At 37.5% G+C, this 22,685-nt stretch overlaps 2 protein-coding genes, 1 long non-coding RNA gene and 3 other non-coding genes across 6 annotated transcripts; 4 read left to right on the forward strand and 2 right to left on the reverse strand.

Moving 5' to 3' along the window:
• Positions 1-74: 74 nt before the first annotated feature.
• On the reverse strand, positions 75-12,263 carry bmp7a (bone morphogenetic protein 7a). Its single transcript, XM_058790482.1, has 7 exons — positions 11,552-12,263; positions 6,220-6,412; positions 4,122-4,264; positions 3,579-3,794; positions 3,335-3,411; positions 3,136-3,246; positions 75-2,724 (listed from the first exon to the last, which is right to left on the reverse strand). The coding sequence occupies exons 1-7, from the start codon at positions 11,856-11,858 to the stop codon at positions 2,575-2,577; spliced, it is 1,197 nt and encodes a 398-aa protein (XP_058646465.1). The 5' UTR covers positions 11,859-12,263; the 3' UTR covers positions 75-2,574.
• Positions 12,264-15,300: 3,037 nt separating this feature from the next.
• LOC131549417 (uncharacterized) lies at positions 15,301-18,033 on the forward strand. Its single transcript, XR_009273397.1, has 7 exons — positions 15,301-15,315; positions 16,198-16,322; positions 16,720-16,771; positions 16,981-17,054; positions 17,254-17,327; positions 17,539-17,614; positions 17,717-18,033. It is a non-coding gene; the product is annotated as an uncharacterized LOC131549417 (long non-coding RNA).
• Positions 16,819-16,914, forward strand: LOC131549965 (small nucleolar SNORD12/SNORD106). The gene has a single exon (XR_009273538.1). It is a non-coding gene; the product is annotated as a small nucleolar SNORD12/SNORD106 (small nucleolar RNA).
• On the forward strand, positions 17,096-17,187 carry LOC131549967 (small nucleolar SNORD12/SNORD106). The gene has a single exon (XR_009273540.1). It is a non-coding gene; the product is annotated as a small nucleolar SNORD12/SNORD106 (small nucleolar RNA).
• Positions 17,369-17,462, forward strand: LOC131549966 (small nucleolar SNORD12/SNORD106). Its single transcript, XR_009273539.1, has one exon. It is a non-coding gene; the product is annotated as a small nucleolar SNORD12/SNORD106 (small nucleolar RNA).
• Positions 18,034-18,167: 134 nt separating the features above from the next.
• smim7 (small integral membrane protein 7) lies at positions 18,168-19,673 on the reverse strand. The gene is made up of 5 exons (XM_058791573.1): positions 19,540-19,673; positions 19,345-19,386; positions 19,204-19,262; positions 18,851-18,941; positions 18,168-18,717 (listed from the first exon to the last, which is right to left on the reverse strand). The coding sequence occupies exons 1-5, from the start codon at positions 19,563-19,565 to the stop codon at positions 18,702-18,704; spliced, it is 234 nt and encodes a 77-aa protein (XP_058647556.1). The 5' UTR covers positions 19,566-19,673; the 3' UTR covers positions 18,168-18,701.
• Positions 19,674-22,685: the final 3,012 nt, after the last annotated feature.

Raw genomic sequence — 22,685 nt, forward strand, 5'->3', positions numbered from 1 at the left:
TATATATATATATATATATATATATATATATATATATATATATATATATATATATATATATATATATATATATTTATGTTTTGTCCAATAATATGCTGTCTAGAATGGAAATAGAAATTGTTATAAATTATTTTATTATAGAATAAATTATTTTAGAAATGCATTATTATACATTTGAAAAAAAAAAATATGTTGTTGTAAAAATACCACCTGCTTCCAACTAGCAAATCATGGGCTAAGTTTAGAATATATGTTTCCATGCTACTTTTATTTTCTGTATTATAGCATAGTATGCAACTCATAGATCTAATAAATAAACCTGACGTCAATCGATTTCATAATAATGCTGCTTTGCTGCAACAAGACCTCTCAGATGTATACAACTTCATGAGATAAGCAGAAACCACTTGCTGAATTAAACATGCAATATAATGAGGGCATGCAACAATAATGTAGCATACTACTGTTTAAAAGATTTGCATAATGCATACTGTTTTACATCCTATTTCTGAACAAGGGATCTGTGTAATGCCTAGAGAGTTAATCATTAACATTCTCAGGTCCAAGTGGAAACCCTCCCATAAAACAACGCAAAACATAAATTCTTAGAATATTTGCATTTGCATTGTTTGATTAATGAGAAGGGGTCATTTGGGATTTTCTTCACAACATAGAGAAACAAACTGTATGTTTTCTCAGTTCTCTAACCATCTGGTTTTGAAGGCCATCTTTTCCACCAGCGCCTCTTTGACGCTAACGCACAGCTACAATGTCGTATTGTATCGATGTTATTGGGAACAGCTGCACGGGTCACATTTTCGTCTGCCAAAATCTAACGCACCTGCTCCTCTTTAGACAGTTTTATTCATTTCATTTTATCATTTGATTTATTCCTAATGTTCAGATCATAACCAATTGCTCTCTCCTGATACCGCCCACCTGCTGGCCTGGCCGCTCTTCACAGGCGAGGACAGGCTAAGTGATGAATCTGATACTGCTGGTGGACACATACTGCAATACTGACCCTTGAGATGACCCACACACATTCACACTCTTCACAACAAAGGGTTCATTCACTAATGGTGCATACACGCATATATGTACGTAAATCCTGTGTGTGAACATTTTAACACATAATTAATCAATATAAGGTGTGTTTTTGTGTTTCAAAATGTTGCCTCTTTCACAATAATTTGGTCTTGTGCAAGATCTGAAATTTATAGGCTACCTTAGACTCCAGAAAGATCCCATCCAATTTTTTATGTTTACTCTTATTTGTTGTCTGATTAAAAATTACTTAAATCCTTGCTTTATTTAGTCTTATGAAAATAATTGTTGATGTATTTCAAGTTACATGTCACATTATCTTGCAGTAGTTATAAAAATAGTAAAATTAAGCATTTCCTTTTCTTTGTTTTTTTTTCAGTGACCTTTAGTTAGCAAGATAACAGCTTAGCCTATTAGCTTAGCATAGCACTAAAAGCACTTATGATTAGCTAAAACAAGATACCATTAATAACACCACAAGTAGTAAATGAGACCAAAAGAGAATAAATTCACAGAAAATAAATAACCAATTGCGCTGTAAACACTGATCTTGACTCTTCTGAAACCCTTCAAAAGCCAAATACAGGCACATGGGCTTTTTATGAACTGAATGACTGATACTGCTAAGAGAAAACACGTGTTCTTTCATGTATGTGACGAAACCAAAGTGATTCCAAGGCAAAATTGAGTTGCATATTTTCCGCAGACCTGTTTAATCGAGTGCTGAACATCTGTGTAAGGGTTTGTTGAGTGTCCTGAAAGACTGAAATTAAAAACCATTGCTTTGACTCACTGTAACGGACACCCATCATTTGCATTTCTATTTCACATCTCGTGCAAAAAACAGTGGGTCTAAAAGTCTACAACCACGTGGAAATTCTGTGATTCATCATCTAATTTAAACCTGGAAATAACCCGAATTTTAAACAAAGGGACATTATGATGTAAAACGAAAAAAAGATATTCTGAATTCTTCCATTGAAGTACATAAGATGCTCAAATTTTTTCCCATTCCCGGTCATTTTAACTCACATTGTTATGCTTAGTTGTTAACAGAAGAAGAAAAAAAATTAAATAAGAAAATCCCCAATAGAAACATTTTTACTAGTGGTCTCAGATAAGTTCAAGATAAATCATGGCAGGAATTTTCCAGGAATTACTTCAGTGAATTCATGCCATCTTATGAGTGGTTTTTGTAAAGAAGTCTCCATAAAGCAATCCATTGCCTTTTTCCTGATCAGTCTGGTTAAATCTCTAAGGCCAGTTCTTTCTCTCTGCTCATGTCCTCTTTGATATTCCAAACTTGGCTCTCTGTGCAGAAATGAAAGCCAGAACACCACACACTTGACTCAGCTGTGGTCAACCTCATACAGTTCCAGGAGTTTTGAGTTTTAAATGAAAATGTATGCTTTGGATGTACACTCCTCTAACAAAGGAGTCCAGTTTTGCTCCAGTAATGAGTCTCTTTCCTCTCTGGCTCTTGAAAAGTATTTGCATCCCTTATTTTTTCCAGGGCATGCGTAGTAATTAGTGGCATCCGCAGGCTCTGACGACCATGTTGCGGTACTTTTTCAATATTACGTTGGAACTATCATCAAAGTACAAAACAGAGATTCCATGTAACTGAGTAGGAGCACAGCAGGGCTTCGGGACTGTGTCTGGGTTTATGAAATGGACCTAGGATAAGCAGAGAAACATGATTTGACATGATTTCATTGAAACATAATTATAACTAGAACATAAGTATATAAAATACTGAATAGTCGAATTAAACTAATGACCATCAAACTCCTCAGAGAACTCTGCAAATTATATACAGTTTGATGTTATTGACGTGTTGCCATATTCGATTTGGGCTCTTGATCAATCAATAGATTTGATTTTAGAGTGAATAACCAATTCATTTTATTCTGTTTTGGATCTCATTGACTTGTACGGACAAAAACGGGCAAAACATTTAACTATCATTATATAAGAAACACAATCATGTGAATTTGATATTACATGGGGGTCAGTTAAAGAAGACCAAATTTTAGTTTTTGGGTAAGCTATTCCTTATCCAACACAGAAAATGACTGTGGTACTCACCAGTGTCTGTACAATAGCATGGTTTGTGGCATTCATATAAGAGTTCAAGGGGAACACACATTCCCCCTCACAGTAGTACGCAGCGTAACCCTCTGGAGCAATGATCCAGTCCTGGAAACGCAAGGAAGATGAGAAAGTTTAGAGGAGATAAAGGCACGCAATGAAAGAGGAGTCTAAAACAGGAAGCTGATCACAGTACCTGCCATCCCAGATCTCTAAAGCTGACATAGAGTTCATGCTTCTTGCATCCCTGTTTGGGGTCTATACTGGCACCCTCTGCATAGAACAGGAGGAAGAATAAATATGTAGCACTTTTGTTAATAACACGTTAATAAACTGTATGTTTATTAAGTACGAAGCTATATATTTCTGGTAGAAATTAAAAAGCCTGAAAATGAAATTACAGCAATGAACTAACACACAAAGTTAGTAAAAAGTGTCACCTGCGGCCTCAGCTGTCTTCAAAGCCACCTGGCTGGGCGCGACACCAGCTTTGGGGGTTTTAGAGCGGTGGTGACCCCTCTGTTTGTTTCCTGATGCTGAGCGAACACTACGGAGATGGATTCCTGACGCTTTCAAAAACGCCACCATAAATGGCTGCTTATTCCGAGGTCCAGTGCTGCCCACCAAACCTGCTCTCCTTGGGTTCATTCTTTCACCTGCAGAGGGCGACAGTGAGTTGCATGATATTCTGTCCAGTTAGAATACATAGTTAGAATACATAAAATTCTGAAATTCTAAAAATCATGTCATTCCAATAATTTGAATAATTTTTCAACTGTTTGGGTGTCCAGAAAATCACTGGAGCCCCCTGACGTTTCTGATGTGAATATCTACTTTTGTGTTTCAAAGAATAAAGAAATGTTTGGAACGACATGAGGGTGAGTAAACGATTACGTTCCTATCCCAAATGGCCATTTGACTGTTTAGGATGGTAGTTTGGCAGGTTGTGTTATAAAGATCTCTTAATATTTGAAGATGCTCACCGTATGCGGTTTCCAGAGAGAGCTGCAGTCCCAAGTTCTGACCTGGGTTCATAACCCAGCGGTTAGTGGTGACCGTGAGGTCAAATACCAGCCATCCCTCTTCTGCCGCCCATACCACTCGTGAGTCTAGCAGGTACAGCTCCCTACAAAGAGATCATATATGGATCAATAGCTCTTTACTACAAACGCAAAAAGTGGATATGATCACTGAAACAATAAAAAAAAACACCTAGGTTTTACATTAGTGCTCTTTACCCATGCTAAACCCAAAAACGCAATGCTAGAATGTTCTGGGATTATTGGTCTAAGTCTACGTTTCATATTGAAAGTAATGGTGGGGTCAATTTCATACAATTTAATGGATAAAAAAGGTCAATTGTCTGTTGTCAATAATGCATAAAGCACAGCTCACACAGAAATAACTTTCAAACTGTTGGTCAACGCGGCAAATCCTAAATGTGCTGCGAAATTTGCATGGTGAAAACTTTTGATCTAATGTGAAATTCCTGATTGTGTAGATTCCCATTGAAATGATTACATTTTGCAAAAAAATTGTCAGACAAAGTAAATATGACCACACATTAAATGTCCACTACAGTTAAATAACCCTCAGAGAGACTTTCACTTCAGTGGTTTAAAAACACCTTGTTCACATAATGTAGTCAAATTTGAGCTACTATTAGCATCACTGAGGTTTTCTCTGCAGGCAAGTTTACAAACTGCAGAAATGAGATGCGAAAATGCCATTGCATGCCAGGACTTGTTGTCCTTCTCAGATATAGATATCACAAAATAAGCTCTACTCCGTGAGATAAGAACTTGAGGTCTGGCTGATACGAGCCATGAAATCAAAAACAACTGACACTGCAACAGGCAACAACATGTTCCCAAGACAGCATCAAAGTTCGCTCTCATTAAATGGGATGTTTCAGAGATCAGATTGTCCTCCGGTGATGAAAACAGGGCTTCTGGATGGCTCTCCAGAACAATGACTTGACTTACAGGTAAGATTTCAGACCTTGAGGCCAACAAGACTAGGTCTTTATGTTCCTCCTGTCTAGTCGCCTTGCTGTCTGTGCGCATCAACGGGGCAAACCGTCTCTGCATGACAATAGGAGAGGTGCAGGAAGGATGATTCACAATGGGTGGTCTTCACAGGGAATGTGTGCGTCGGGGGTGGATAATGCTTTAGTGTGCATGTAATTTAGAACAAGCAATGGAGACCTCAAGAGAGACAGTCTGTCTGAGCATGTCTCACCTGGAGGACTTCTTCAGGTTCTCTGCTTTACGGACACAATCAGAAACTTTTCAAGGAGGTGTGATCAAGGATGAGGGAATGAAGGGGAAATCATTTTGGGTGGAGGAATGGGGTGTTTCTCCAGATGTCCAAGGCGGAGAACCTCCCTTCCACTGAGGACTTTGCATCTCAATAATTGACAGTAATGGCTTTGTAATGGCGGCTGCTCTCACTGCTTGTTAGCGGCCACACCGTAAATCAGATTGAGGAATTCTGTGGGAGCCCTGGCACTAGACATGGGCAGACAAATCAATGTGTGTGTGTGTGTCCATCCCTCCTACATTTAGGCTAAAAAGTGTGGGTGGTGGCATATGTTTCATTTCAGACATTTCACTTTGTTTTTTTATTATGCCTGCTGGCCTTTGCATACTATTCTTTAAAAAACCCAACCAACTATAACATACCAAAGTCATGAATTAGCTTTTACATATCTGAAAAATTATATCCTTGACTTACACAATAAATAACCAAACCATTAAATGCCAAGGGCAAACAGATGCACATCCAAAGTCAATGTGAAAAACTTACTTTACTTGCATAATCGGACCTATTTTAGAGTATAACAGGGAATTAATTTGATCATGAAAGTGGGTGTTAGGTACCACAATGGACCAGGAGGTTGGAAAGGAGCGGCTGAGATGGGATTTGCAAAGTCAGCTGAAAAGTTAAGCAATTAATTACATTTTGGAATATCATGAGTGATTGAATCATTCACAGTTGAACAAGTAATGTTCTGTATGATGTCAAGGACTGAACGGCCAAATACAATTATTTTTTTTAATGTATTTTATAATGACATACCTTTTGGGCTGCTGTTGGAGCACCTGGAACACACTGACAAGGAAAGTCTCATTTTCATAGCGCTCGTGTATGAAGTCCTTGTAGATGCGGAGCTCCGCAGCTGTCACGGTTTCTCCTGCCGGTATGCGGGACAGGTCAAAACGAAACTCTCTGTGGTGCTGATGATAGAGACGGAGGTCTTCATCTAGATCCACTACAGAAAAGGGGAAGATAAATTTAATGGGCAGTATATACTATATTATAGTAATGTATCTGTCCTTAAAGAAAAAGTAATCTCTATTATACTTTCATCATTCAAATATTATACATAATTTATTCAACCAGCTACACTCTTAAAAATAAAGGTGCTTAAAATGTTCTTCAAAGCGATGCCATACTGTATAAGAACCATTTTTGGATCCACAAAGATCCATTCAGTCAAAGGATCTTTAAAGAACCATCTCTTTCTTACCTTTTTTATAATCTGGAGAACCTTCTTTCGCCACAAAGAACCGTTTGTGAAACAGAAAGGTTCTTCAGATGTTAAAGGTTCTTTATGGAACCATTTAGACAAAAAGGTTCTTCTATGGCATCGTGAAGCACCTTTATTTTTAAGAGTGTACTTTATTATATTGATGAAGTTTTTAAAAATGTTTTTTATAATTTGTGGCATTTTGGCCACAAATGTCTTCTTCAAGTGCATGTCTCCTTCACAGCCGTGTGGTTTGCAGCCCATTATTAATAGTATCTTATATATAAACCAGCCAGTTGAATAAAAGGCTTTTAATATTTTGAAGTGTGACATTTTTGGATCGTATTTTTCCCTATTAGAGAACCTTCAGATATATGTAACAGAACATCTGAGCATAATGAATTTAATTACTTAAATATATTTTTATTATGTGATTGGAATTTTACATGGAAAATTTCTATGAATCTGTGCTTGCTTATATTGTGTGCAATATATTTCTAGCCTTAGGATGTAACATTTCCTGCCTCGGCTAACTGTGTGTGAGACACATGTGTGAGCTGGTTAAAAAAATCATCTAAATTTGCTTTGGTCTGAATGCAAACTGCGAGCTTTTCTTTTGTCTCATTTGACTTTACAGTACCGTTGCCAACCAATGAGCGCACACACTGACACCACAGCATAAGTCACTGTACCAGACTTCATTCTGTCAGAAACGCTGTGGAGTCACACTGAGCGCTTACGCTTGATTGCCTCACCCACATCACTGTGTCCAAAAAAGAAATGTTTGCTTCCATAAGCCGGTGATTGATCTGGGCGCTGGGTACCCCGGGGACCGAAGCTGGGGGAGAAACCACAGGCTCTGCACCCACCCACCATAGACTTCAATCACACACATGTGCCAACCACAAGAAAAGCTCTGTTAAAGGCCTGGCCCGGAAACCAACGGTGCCCCGCATATACATATACGTAATGGATACACATGCACGTTCAAGCTGTATATTGGTGGCTCCTCGCTAACCTGAGAGACCTGTTAACTGTGGTAAAATAATCTAATTCCGGAGGAGGAAGAGGTCTTGAGTAGCATCTGGCTTGTCCCAAGTATTCCAGACATGGTTGACCACATCTGGGAGAAGGTTGTCCCTATCCTGCTGAAAAGACCAGTTGGGTAGTGGATGCTGGGATCACCACCAGGCTTCTCAAGCAGCTTCACCAAAGAGGCCAGCTTGAACAGCACCACTCCAGCATAACCAGCATGAAAGTTCAAACTGTTCAAAGCTAGTCTTTTTAATAGTCTAGGCCTCATTTCCTTTTTTGTTGGCATCTTAATCTGTGTTAATCCACGTACATAAACAGCAAGAAAGACTCAAATAAAGTATCTCAATGAGTGCAGAGGAAAAAATTATAATGAAGTCTCGGTCAACACTGACTTAACCCCTGTGTTGTATCAACCCAGCCCAAACCCAGCTGAGCCGATCCTCAGAATTTCCAGCCTGATGGTGGCATAAACATTTCCTGGAGGTTTCGTGCAGCTTTTACAACCAATCTGTCATCCTTGAGTTCCACCCTTCCACCCAGTCCAAGCTTTTCAAGTGACCTCCTGCAGGTATGCAGGGAATCTGTTATTACGATTCCTCTTAATTTTATGCACATCCTGTCTGTAAGTTCATGACTGTCTTTTCCAACTTCTCACTGTCTTGCGAAAGCATGATTATTGGGGGAAGCACTCGGAGAGGAAGAACTCTGAGGCATGCACATACTCAAAATAGCGAGTCATTTGTTTGACCGCAATTAAACAGTGGAAAGGAAAACATGGGTATTTTATGAAGGCAATAATTGTTTGTAAGGTTTGGTGTGTTTATGTGAAAGGCCATATGATGCAAAGATCAGATATGCATGCCGCACCATGTGCTGTGTTTTAACACTTAGCTCTTGATCTGAGGACTGGAAAGAGGGCCAATACACTTGGCAGAACAAAAAGTTTTAATTGTTATAATCTCTGTTGAGTAAAAACAGTCATTACACTCACAGATGCAAGCGTAAGCCTTTTCCGCTGTGGGATATGGACTATCAATCAATTAAAGATTTTAATCAAATTAATTACGGCAATTAATCAGTCGGTTGCATTTTATTGCGTATACCAACATTTGGCTACAAAAACACATAAATGACCATTCAAAGATTTAAAAGTGTGTTTACAAAAATGGACCTTAGAAGTCAATAACAGGATGTTCTATTGTCTAAATTCCAGGCTGAATGCTAAACATCAGACAATGAAAAGTGTGTTTTCTGAGCGGGCTAAAAAAACTAATTGGAGGTCTAATCGGCTTTTGGTGCCGAGGCTAGAAATCTGATAGAAGATCTGCTTACTTTCTTTAAAATCGGCTTATGAACATAAACAGGTGGATTTGTACGCTTCTTGTTGTGCATGCGTCTACACTGAGTTTAGAGTTCGCTGGAATTTGGATTAACAATTCACATAAGCAATCACTATTTGTTTATGTTTAGTTATGGTAATCTTGGTTGACTTTTATCTTATATAGACCTTATGTCCCATGTCAAAAACTTAATTCAGCTCTTTTAGTTTAAAATCTACAAGGCCAGGTCTTGTAAATGATTCCCGTAAGAAAGACTGTGGTGGATTTTTACCGTTTTCTTAGTAGGAGCATCAGTATTTGTGTCAAACTCCGATAAACATGGAAAACAGGAGTCATTTTTACCAAAAGCTGCACTATAAGGTCACAGCCAGGTTACTGGAAACCACAACCTCTTTGCAAATTAAAACTAGAAAAGTAGCAAACTTTGATGACAAAGCATTGTTTAAGAGTTGAAAAGTAAAACCAGAACTTGAAAGCAAAAACCTGAAGGTCATACAGGCCTTTTTACACCATAATATGAAAAGGAAAAAGTTTGTCAAGACCGATTTGAATTGTTGGTCTAAGAAAGCCTTGCCTGGAAGTTTAAAACAGTTTGAAGGTTATATAAACATTGTGTAGTTTGATACATGAACAGTTTGAAATTTGAAGGTTATATAAACCTTTAGTATAGTTTGAAGAGAGATTTGAAGGGATGCATGTATAGGAGTATACTAAGGTGGTTTGCTTGATATATATATATATATATATATATATAGATAGATAGATAGATAGATAGATAGATAGATAGATAGATGTTTACTACAGGCATGCCAATATTGACACAACTCAACAGAGGGAGGAAATGTCTCTGCCAGTCATCAAAAACAAAACTACACCTGCCCGATCACCCCGTCCAACACAGATTCCAAACACATAAACCTGCCCTCTCATAAAATGTGTAAAACTTTTGATGAAATTCCCAAGAGGTCAGCCAACATAAACTGCAGCTGTCATTTGTGCTGGAAGGTATTGATGCTGTATGGTGACTTACAGCGCATTGGAATACTAAAAGACAATATAAAGACAGGAACTGGGTTTAAGAAATGCTCAAGGAAGTCAATGGCCAGATCATGCCTTTCCGAACTTAATAAATACACACACTTGCAAAAATATTTGTATCATTAGTTTCACACAGCTGCATTCACATCCACATCTCGGCCTACAATCAATGCCCAGTCATTCAAATATTCAGCATCTCTTTGGACCACACACACACACACACACACACACACGTAACACACACTAGAAGGTCTAGTCTTGAAACCAAGAGTGTTTGGATGATGTATGTGACCCTCCATGTCTACTGCCCTCAGCGCTCTTCAAAAATGCCTCCCTAAATCCTAGTCATGCGAAACAAAGCCCCATTAAACCCCGTGTCTTAGAGATTTGAGGGGATTCTGTGGAAGCTGGATATGTGCTTGCTGCCATTATATTTAACTGTGTTGAGCAAGTCAATTTAGAAAAGTAAATAATAATAAAAATAATAAATCACATTTTCTCAATCTCCCGGAAATGGCAAAAATTACTGCAAAACACACATTATTTGTGTATGAAATGACTGATTGACAGCTGCGAAATAAAAATGAATACATTTATATAAAAATCAGTTTAATAAATTTAAATAAAAATAAACACATTTAGCTGCTACTAAATTTGGGGATACATTTTCTGAGCTAAAATATTAGATATGAACTATGATTACAGTTTTTTTCAACTGCTTACACACATTTTCAAAACTTTGAAACAAATCCAAGAATTGCACACACAAAATGCACATCTCACATCTCTCGCAAAATGAAGCACTGAACTCAGAATATCACAAACACATCTCAAAAGCAAACATTTGCAAACAACATAATATTCATTCCTGATAGATTTTTGTGTTAGATAGAGAATTGTGTGTTGTTTTTAAAAAAAAAAGTGTTTTGTGAAATTGAAAACTGAGTCAAAGGCCGAGAATTAGCGTATGGTTTTGCAGATTCGGTGTGTGGTTCTGGTGTTTGAGTGTCAGGTTCCAGAAATTGTGTGACAAGTAAAGATTCTGTGTGTAAACACTTGAAAAAAAAACTGTAATAACATACATAATTTCATTCCTAAATGTAATTTAGAGTATAAAAATTTAAAACTAATTAACAACAAAATAATCCCAATGACTGCTAGTACCATTTTAGCATAAAACACTCTTTTTTAACAACTATAAGAATCGAGAGAGAGAAAAAACAAGAAGGTTCGTCATTGCCAAAGAGACATAGTTCTCAAGAATACAGCCAAAATGATTTATGATAAGAAGAGGGAGAATGATGGAATCCACCAAGAAACAGATAAGATCCTCTTTGATAAACTGATTAAAGTAGAATCTAACATGAATCATGTTTAAGAAATCCCATTAGCAATCCATAGACACATCTTTAAGACCTTTTTTTATATATATATTATTAAAGAAGACTGTATATCATAAGGTGCTCACCCAGATTGACAAAACTCATCACCATGTCGGCATCACTGAGAAAGTGACTGTCCTGTTGGGTCAGCATCGGGGGTCCAGGGGTGGTGTACGCCGGTTTATAAGAGTCCTCCAGGATGGCGTTATTATACAGATCAAGCATGAACATGGGAGCCGCGGTGTGCCTCTCCTGCAGGAGCGGACGGGGCCGCTGCGGCAGCCCGAGGATGGAGAGGATCTCCCGCTGCATCTCCCTGCGCTCCTGGCTCTTCAGCCGCCGCTGGAGGAAGCTGGACTGAATGTCATTATCCAGACTGAAGTTTGCTTGCATTGCGTCCGCGAGCGCGCTGCAACCACACACCACTATCAAGCTGAGAGCAGCTGCACTGGAATCATATTTAATAAAGATAATAAAGAATAAATCCTGAGCTGACAGTAAGTCTTGCTACTTCGTTTGATAGATCACAAAGTTGAGTTGACTGTGTTTAATAATCCAATCCTGAGGTAAGCACACATCCAGCATGATGTGTAATGTTGCATTGATGGTCTCACGCTTTAAATAGCCCGCTGCAGCTCGTGGGTGGGGCGCGCACACATGGGCTGTCTTTTACTACACAACAACATAAAACTACTAGTTTGCTGGAAATTATGTTCTAATTAGTACATACACATTTGTATGTCACGAAAATTAACCATGTTTTATTATAGTAAAAGTCTAGTAACCATGTCTTTTTGGTCTCTTTTTTCTTCTCCAGATTGATTAACCAGTTTTACTACAAATAGCTACCATGAGCATTAACCATGGTTTTACTACAAATAAAACGAAAACACCATGGTTACTTAAACCATAGTAACCACAAATTAACCAGGGTCTTGCTACACTAACCATAGTTTAACCATGGTAATTGTAGTAAAACTGTGGTTATACAAATGGCAATCAATGCACCAAAAAAAAAACATAGTTACTACACTTTTAGTATAATAAAACCATGGTTAGTTTTTGTAAGGGATGTTATTATAATTATGGATCAGTTTTACCGCTTTGATAGCTCAATGATGCAAACTGTAAGTAAATGGGCTAAATAAATAGCTTTTTTTGTTTTAAGTGAGAAGACTTTGCCTAGTCACGTGACTATTTACAACACCTAAAAGTTATCAGCTGTTGAGAATACTATGATACTGTTAGTAAAGACACACTTGTATTTAGGCAAGAGTTTCACGATTTGGATAGATCAGTGATGCAAACTGCTCATCATTTTTATTAAATCATTAAGTAAATAAAGTTAAATAATAAAGTTTAAGTAAGTAAATAAACTTTTTTTTTTTAAAACTAAAACTGAATGTTGGTCACAAATGTGAATTAACTGGGTTATTAATGCTATGGGATTCAGTTCATATGGTAAACCTTGCAAAAAGTTATTACAATTATTATTATCACAATAAAATTGAGATATCTTTCAGTCACCAGAGTTATTTAAAAAAGAAAATGTGTTTCAAATATTATTTAAATAATTGTTTTACAGTAGTAGGATAAACTTTCGCTATACCGTGATACATTTCTGTTGACAGTTCAGCGCTATCCCTTACTCGGTTCCATAACAGAATTCTGCTTTATAATTGTAGCCTTACCCGTCTGAGCACACACTTACCTCCTGACCTGATCAATGCAAACGCCAGCACATCTTTGACCTGTAGCCCACCACGGGTTAAACATGTTTCACTCTCCGTCTGCCTTAATCTCTGTCCGATTAGGGAACAAACGTCAGGCGAGTCACGACAGGACTCGGAAAGACAATACAATGACAGCTCCAGCATGGCGATCTGGCATGTTGCTGACCACCTGCTGTGGTTAGGGCCTCTTTTCCCTGTGCTGGAGCCTGGAGACACCAGTCTGGCAACCAGCACCACCCTCCTGCTGTGCTTGCAGTCTGCGTGCAGCGGCCAGCCTGAGCCAAAAGGTCAAACGAGTCCCACACCCAGGTTAGCTCATACGTACTGCCCATGCTGAAAGGCACCAGTGATCTCACCAACTCTACTAGTCTTTCCCTGACACTTTTCCTCTGCAGACCTGGGCTGTGCTATAGGGTGGGGGTTGATAGTTTGGGTGGGGGGACAACTTGGAAAGCTGTGATGAGGGTGGCCCACTAAGGTTAGGCTACCAAAAAGAGAACAGGCCTGCCCATAAAAATAGCTGTTTCACTGTAAAGAACATACCTTTTTCTCTTTGAAGCTGCCTCTCCTCTTTTTGAGACCTTAACGTGTATTTAAATTAGCAAGATCTGCTGTGTGTGTTTAACACTGTCAGGAAAAAATTACATTTGGACTCATCATGAGAATAACAAGACATCGACTTTAATCAACATTATTTGATCATGTAAAGCCAACGTATGAAATAATAGTCAGAAAAGGTTATTTTTGAAATGGAACAGTTTAGGTGAAACAAAAAAATCTAATTGGATTCATCAGTCTTTTATTACTGATATAGGAGAATATGGAGCTCATATTCGCGGAGGAAAAACACCTCAGATATATTCAGAGGCCCAAACCGAGCAAAACAATTTGCAATTTGGTGCAGTCGCTGATATTTATGTTGCCAATGAGTTCTGGAGCCTATAACCGTAATAGCAGGCTACACATAAAATGCATACTGTATCTCCTAATAATATGTCTTAGTAATATATTCAAATGCTTAGTTTATGATTAAAGCTCTGTAGTTTTTATTGTGGGGGCACAACGTACGTATGCATTGCAATACAATGATTGAGATAAATATTTCTCAAAAACTTAATGTATCATATTTGATACTTACATTTTCACATGATTTCTCCACAAAGATGTATGGATAATCAAGTAAACCTCAGTTGTATCAATCCAGTAAATGCTCATCTTCAATATAAAAGTAATTCTTACATTTACTTGATAAAAACCATTAAAGATTTTACAGCAAATTACATGTTAACCACGATCTGAAGGAGAACGTGTTTAGAAGGACTTGTACCAGGGGAAAAAAAGCATATACTACTAAGGATAAACTATCAATCAGATGTCAGAAAGTATAGTATAAGAGGTCTTAGAGGCCATAGAAATTGGCATCTTATAACCAGGTTAATGCCTTTCTACTTAAAAATTTAAATAAGCAAAGTGATGAAATCACAGCTGCATTTTCTTGTTATTTGGATCATTCTTTTATTTTGGGTCAACGTGGAATTTAAGACTTTGAGTCCTCACACCTAGTTTAAATAAACCAGAAATCAGGCAACATTAAACTAATCCCCAAACATGTGAACAAGCTACTCAAACAAAGCTTGGTAGAATCTCTCAAACTAAATTATGCAGCAAACAAAGCAAGCAGCCATTTAAACCAGCTATTTAGCCATCCAACCTGTTGTATTATTCTATATTTGCATTAATCACTTCTGCTAACTCAGAAATCACTTTGGATAATCTGCTCAAATATAATCGAAATTAGATTTTTTTTTTTTTAAATCACCTCAATACATTTAAAAAGTAAACATATTAAAATAAATACACAAAGAACTGCATTAATCATTTGTTTTAGAATCTGCGTAATTACAATGGTTTAGCAAGACTAAAAGTGGCACTTCACACGTTTTGAAGGGATGTTTTGCACCAGAGACACTTTTGGGGGAAGGGCTCTCTTTAATATAAACCGTTGATGGGAGATAATCCCACTACTGATAATTCACGATTTGAGTTTCTTTGTGCTAAATTAAAACAAAGAGCTGGGAGGCGCCCTTATGTGCTGACAACACATTCAGTCGCGCTCTGTATGTACTCGACTTACAAAACACAAGATATGTGCTAATGTAATCACTCAAATAGGCGCTAATTGCCCTACAGTGCGTGCTAGTTTGTGCGTCTCAAAGTGTGACCCCACAGATAGCTACTTGTACATGGATAACATGACGAAATTATTATAATAATAATTATTATTATTGTTGTTGTTGTTATCTGTATCGGGCGAAAAGTGTTTGGTAATGTTTTGCAATGATTCTACAATGTAAAACAAATAAAATAATAATAATAATACATTGCGCATTAATTAATTAATAATGATGTTATAACGCGACTATGCACAACGCTTCTGTGTTTTGAGGCACTGAATAAAAAACATCATTGTTCTGAAAAGTAAAAATCTCAACTGAATAAAGTTCACATAGAACTCTTGAATCACAACAATTCATTACATGTAGATGGGGAGGCTGTATTGGCCTCTACTGCCACCTTTCGGACAAATTATGGAAAAACAGAGAAATTGAATAGCAATCAGCAAGTGAAATGTCAATATAATTATGTTGCAAATGTAAGATGGTTTGTTTATAGATTTTTTGTATAGATATAGGCCCAGTGCTGTAAAAAAAAATGTAACCATCTAAATAACAAACAAGGATTTTTCAAAACTTTTAACATTTTATAATAATGATGGTAAATATTCTTATGCAACAATTTCATCAGGCATATTCTGTAGACTACATGACAACAGTGACATTTAAAGGAGGACCAAACATATGATGGCTTGCGTGCAACACGGAGGGTTAAAATGTTATATGTAACCTTAAAAATGTACCTCTTGTCCATTTCGTCTTTGAATGCTGAAACCATCGATTTATAATAGCTACATATAATGCATATAATACATATAATTTTAGATCAGAGGCTGGAACTTGGAACCCAACCTGACGTCATTGCAACAAACTCTCACTGCGCATGCGCGAGGACTATAAAATGCGGGTTCGCGCGCTCGTTCTTCCCAGTTCCGTCCTCCTTGTGAAGGGTAAGTAGTATTCACTTTGTGATTTTTTTTGTTTTTTTAAAATGCATATATCTACTAGAAAAGTTTTTAAACGCACGTTCTGTAGATGTTTTACCAAAATACGCACAGTGCTAAAGTTAAACTAAAATAAGGATTTTGGTGTAGTTCCGCGCTGACCACGTGGCTCGTTTTCGGTGCACGCGGGAAGGTTATAGACAATGAAAACCTGATTGGTTTAGGATTATATTATACTGTTTAGTGCATATGACTTAGTAAGATGAATAAACACAAGTTACTTATGATGTTCAATTGTTTTAACGCTGCAAACTGGCGATTATATAAGCGACTTTGTAGTAGGTTTTTTCCAGTGGCCAAATTATCTGAGCAACTGTATATGAATTTCCTGTTTGTTTTACAGTATGTGGGCTGTTGGACCATGCAGTTTTCCTATAGTGCTGACTCAGATTTTGGTGAGTTTAGATTTTTTTTTCTTTTTTCTAGACCTCGCTTTAAGACTTTTGGTAGCAATGATGACTGAACTTTTTTCCCCAGCAGATCGACACTGTTGACCTTTTTTATAACAAAAATAAGCCAAGTGATCTGAGCAACCATATAGTTGCCACAATCTGATGTTCACATTTTGGAGTGTCATTGACTTTTATAACTCCTATCCCCACAGATCATACTGGCACCAAATGGATGACCTTAAATTCATCAGACTGCGTTTCCGGAGTCTTTAACACTTGAAAACAGGTAAGGCTGAGCATGTTCTTGGCAGATTTGGTTGCCGTTTACCTGGTGCATATGATGACTGATCTTTTTTCCCCAGCAGATCGACACTGTTGACCTTTATAACAAAATAAGCCAAGTGATCTGAGCAACCATATAGTTGCCACAATCTGATGTTCACGTTCTGGAGTGTCATTGACGTTTAGAACTCCTATCCCCACAGATCATACTGGCACCAAATGGATGACCTTAAATTCATCAGACTGCGTTTCCGGAGTCTTTAACACTTGAAAACTGGTAAGGCTGAGCATGTTCTTGGCAGATTTGGTTGCCGTTTACCTGGTGCATATGATGACTGATCTTTTTTCCCCAGCAGATCGATAGTGTTGACATTTGCTATAAACTTTAAGCCAATTCACCTGAAGCACCATCAGAATGGCTTTGCATAGTGTAGTGGTGCTTTTCTTGTTCTTAAGGTTGTTGTTTTTTTGTTTTTTTTTCCAAAAAGGGAGAATTCTGTAGTTCAAGAGGACCTCACACAATGAGTGACCCTTGAGGAATGGCCACACATAGATCAAAAATAGGTATGCTTTTTTTTTTTTCCCTCTTTCCTCCATGATTGCATATCATTTTCCATTCTCCAACTTAAATGTTAAGTTATATCTAATGGTTTCTTCCTCTTCTAGGAGTTTGAGCGACCTGTGCCTCCTCAAGGCCCTTCAGTGCCAAACCCACGTGGAGCAGTGGATGACGTACACAATGGGTTTTCTCCAAGCAGTCTAAACTTTACCAGCCACAGGGGAGGAAGTGCCTTTTGAGAGTATTAAAGTTGCTCTTATTTTGACCTAGTGTTCCAACATGCTGTTTTTGGAGAGGCATTTAAGTTTGTTCACTTTCTCAGAATGCTGTCACTAATTATTGCTTGTAACTTGTTTGTTCTATGTAAGTGTAAACTAGTCTTGCAGCTGGCACTTTTACAATAAAATATTAAGCCATGAACTGACTTTGCATTTATGAAGACTTGTTCTCTGCGTCTCATCTGTGACATTATAGCAGTCAAATGTGTAAATCAAGCTGAACTGTCAAAGGAGTGAAATTTATGTCTAGGGAACATTCAAACAGGCATTTTGTACTCCACTTGAGCAATATTAAAATGCAACAATGATCACTGTAGGTTAAGTGTCTAAAATGCAGGAATTTAAAGATGTTGGAATTTTTTTTTTTTTTTTTAAGGTAATTGTACTTTATGCACTTAACACACCAGAATTAAATATTCTACTGCACACAGTTTTAAAGCATTCTTTCATGTTAACCAAGCAGTAGCTTTTTTTTATTTTATGAACATTACAAAGCTTGCTTCTCAAAGGTTTTACATTGGTGAATGGTACATCCACTAAGACAACTGCTAGTATTTGTATAGGGTACTAGGAAAAGACAACTCAAACTCCTCTCCGATTGCACTGCCCTGCTTTAAACCATATATAAACAAATGTAGTTCCCATGTGTTCCCCATTTGATTCACAAAGTAAAAGCAATGTTAATCATACACACTTCTGTACAAAATATACAGACGTCTTACAAGACGTTGGATAAGACTTAAAGGCTTCCCACACTAAAAAACCCATCACAATAAATCCACCCGATGCGGTCTGTAGTGATCCTCAATGTAATCTATGATCCAAATAATCTGAAAACAAACACAAGAACACTTTAAAATATGCAACAACGTTCCACAAAAACAAAGTTTGTTTTCAATAGAGCATAAACAGGATTATTTTGAAAGCATGAAAGTTGAAAACAAGATATAAGTCGATACTCACAAGATCATGCAAAACATGATGAAAATGTTCCAAAGAGCAATGAATATGCGAAAGTACCGCAGACTCAGCAAAAACTCTCTGATGTTGTCACCTAAATAATGCATAATAAGTGTCAAATATGATCCAGTGATATTTAGAGGGGAAAAAATGCAAAAATACATAATCTTTGATCTAATATTTGACCTATTTCATAAAAATGCATGCCAGCTCTATGCCATGATAGATTTAGGGCCTCTGTGGTGACCTGTAGCTGTCAGCCATCTGCTCACTGTACAATTAGTTAACATTATACTGTCCCAATAATATTAAATTAACTATTATTTTATAATGCAACGTTTATGAATTGCTGTCACCAGTGCTGGACGATCCAGATTCATCGCCGAACCCTTGAGACTGCGTTTCTCTCTTCTTCCTGCGCACAGACAGTGAACGGCACATATTAACAAGCGATCATCCAAATGAAAACTGGAAATGAAATCTGTGTTTTGACTCACAGTTTGAAGTTGAGCACCGCGCCGGCGTTCATGAGCAGAGTGCTGAAAACACAAGACAGTGAGTGACGTGGAGCGAGGAAAACACACTCCTGCTACACAGCGACAATAATACACTACACATATCAACATTACGAATAACTTTATATTTAACAATCCCGCGAAATGTATCCTGCTCTAGAAAAATGTGACATTTACCCAAAAATTAAAAGATCTCCGATCATTTTGGATGATTATATCCGCCTCGGTTCGTCGTCTTCTTCTTCGATCTTTGTATGAGTACAGTGTGAGTCCTCAGTTCATCATCGCCCCCTGACGGCAGATTTAGGACACGACGCACTCCAGTCTGCGAAATGACTCTTCTTCTTCTTTTAATTTTATAGGCGGATGGCAAACCAACTTAAAGGTGCATTTACCGCCACCTACTGAACTGGAGTATGGGCAGTAGCTCGATAGAGAGAAAGGAGAGGACTTATAATATCTATATATTTCGATTAAATTATTTCACTTATCCCAAGTACTTTTCAAATAATTCATTAAGAGACTATTTCCCTAGCAGATTTCCCATTGTCATATTTTGTTCTCCAACTTGTGTTTCTAACTCCCTTTTTTCACTCTAATAAAATGTGACCAATTAAGTGTAAATTTTTCGAAATTGAGGTTTACACATCATCTGAAAGATGAATAAATAATCTTTCCATTGATGTATGGTTTGTTAGGTTTGGACAATATTTGGCTAAGATACAACTATTTGAAAATCTGGAATCTGAGGGTGCAAAAAAAAAATCAAAATATTGAGAAAATCGCCTTTAAAGTTGTCCAAATGAATTCTTAGCAATGCATATTTACTAATCAAAAACGACGTTTTGATATATTTACAGTAGTAAATTTACAAAATATCTTCATGGAACATGATCTTTACTTAATATACTAATGATTTTTGGCATAAAAGAAAATTTATCATTTTGACCCATACAATGTATTTTTGGTTATTGCTACAAATATACCCCAGCGACTTAAGACTGGTTTTGTGGTCCAGGGTTACAAATATGTTTTACTGTCTCTTGTGTGTTGCAGTGGTTGCAAAGACCAGTGGGTTTGTTTTCCTATTCTCTGTAATGTAAAAATTAAACCAGCGTGACCTGTAATTCACCTGTACACCTCTAAGACGTGTAATTATTTTTCCTTCCTTTGGATTCCTGCTCTGCCTAATACTACTTAGTCCTAAGACACGAAACGATCGATTTGTGCGAGAAACTGAACAGTATTTTTATAATTTTTTACCTCTAATAAACAACCATGTCCAACTGCCCTGAGCGCGTGCACGGCATCCGGTGCGTGACGTCTTTATGTGCTCTGGCGTAGTTTACGAAAAAAATGATAAAAATCTTTGTTTGTGTTCTACTGAAGAAACAAAGTCACCTGCATCTTGGATGCCCTGGGGGTAAGCAGATAAACATCAAATTTTCATTTTTGGATGAACTATCCCTTTAAGGGACATACAAATAAAATATGGCAAGAATACTGGGAAATAGCTGATACTGGACGACATCTGTATAACATACAAAAACAAGTAGGCATAAGTAGTATTAGGCAGATGGTATGGGCGTGCATAAGTGCATACGGTATGGGCAGCTTGCATATTTTGGAAGGCACTATGAATGCTGAAAGGTAAAGGTTTTAGAGCAACAAATGCTCCAGATGACTTCTATTTCAGGGAAGGTCTTGTGTATTTCAGCATGTCAACGCAAATCCACATACTGCAGCTATTACAACAGCATGGCTTCGTAGAAGAGTCTGGGTGCTGAATTGGCCTGCCTGCAGTCCAGATCTTTCACCTATAGAGAACATCTGGTGCATCATTAAATGAAAAATACGTCAAAGACGACCACAAACTCTTTAGCAGCTGGAAACCTATTTTAGGCAAGAATGGGACCAAATTCCAACACCAAAACTCCAGAAACTCATAACCTCGATGCCCAGACGTCTTCAAACTGTTTTGAAAAGAAGAGGAGATGCTACACCATGGTAAACATGCGCCCGTCCCAACTATTTTGAGACCTGTAGCAGGCATCAAATTTGAAATGAGCTCATTTTGTGCATAAAATTGTGAAATGTCTCAGTTTAAACATGAATGAATGAACAATTGTTGAGTGCATGAAGTATCCACCATTCCACATTTCCTATTTTCGGTTAATTAAGTGCAACATTCAGGCATTTAAAGTGCACTTTTTCTTTTTGGAATTTTACATTTACATTTAATCATTTGGCAGATGCTTTAAAGGGATTCATCATAAGATGGCAGTAAACCTGAGAAGTGCCACTTGTATGAAGTTTCAGTCATCGTTCAAAAGAGACAGGAAGGGATTAAGGGATAATGATAGCATAGAAGAATTTCCAGCGTAGAAGAATGAGCACAGAAAAAAATTTCAGAGTGAACACACACACTAATCATACTATTTATACTACAAAACAGCATAGAATAAAACATGAGTATGAGTGATTTGGGACACATCTTATGCTAATGCTTTTGGTCTTGGCGGACTAGATTACTACACACTCTGCTGCTTGACTTTTTGGACTTGCTACTGCCAACAGATACACAGACACACTTTTGTGAGATTGTAAGATTTGCAGCTGCCACATGAATGGGCAGACATAAATCCCAGAAAAGATCTAGACAGGTGGAGCTGGGGGAGGTGCAGGGTTTCAGACAAACTCTGATAGATCTGCTGTATGAGTAGTAAACGTTGTGATTGTTAGGTTGCATGTAAAGGACCTATTAGTTAGCATCATCTAGAGTTGCATGACTCAGATATTTTTCCACATGAATTAGTTTAAAAACAATAATTAGTGGACCCCCTGTGCTCACAGTGGATCGCAGAGTTGAAGATCCCTGCTTTTAAGTTAATACTTATAACTTCGGTTTGTTATGTGACTATATGATACCATGGTACAATGATGGAATAAAATGGTAGTTAAAAAAAAAAAAAAAAAAACTTGTATTGCCATGGTAAGCCTCGTTTATACTTGCTTAAACCAGGTTGTAGGCTTATTACAGTGGTCCAGTAATGCACAACACAATGAAATCTCCACAACACAACGTAAACAAGCCACAACACAACAAAATTAGTACAACACAACAGAAACAAGCCACAATATAATGGAAAACAAGTCGAAAACGAGCCGCAACGCAACAGAAACAAGCCACAATATAATGGAAAACAAGTCGAAAACGAGCCGCAACGCAACAGAAACAAGCCACAATATAATGGAAAACAAGTCGAAAACGAGCCGCAACGCAACAGAAACAAGCCGCAATGCAACAAAATTAGCACAACACA

The sequence above is a fragment of the Onychostoma macrolepis genome, chromosome 11 (assembly GCF_012432095.1).
Source record: "Onychostoma macrolepis isolate SWU-2019 chromosome 11, ASM1243209v1, whole genome shotgun sequence".
Lineage (NCBI taxonomy): Eukaryota > Metazoa > Chordata > Actinopteri > Cypriniformes > Cyprinidae > Onychostoma > Onychostoma macrolepis.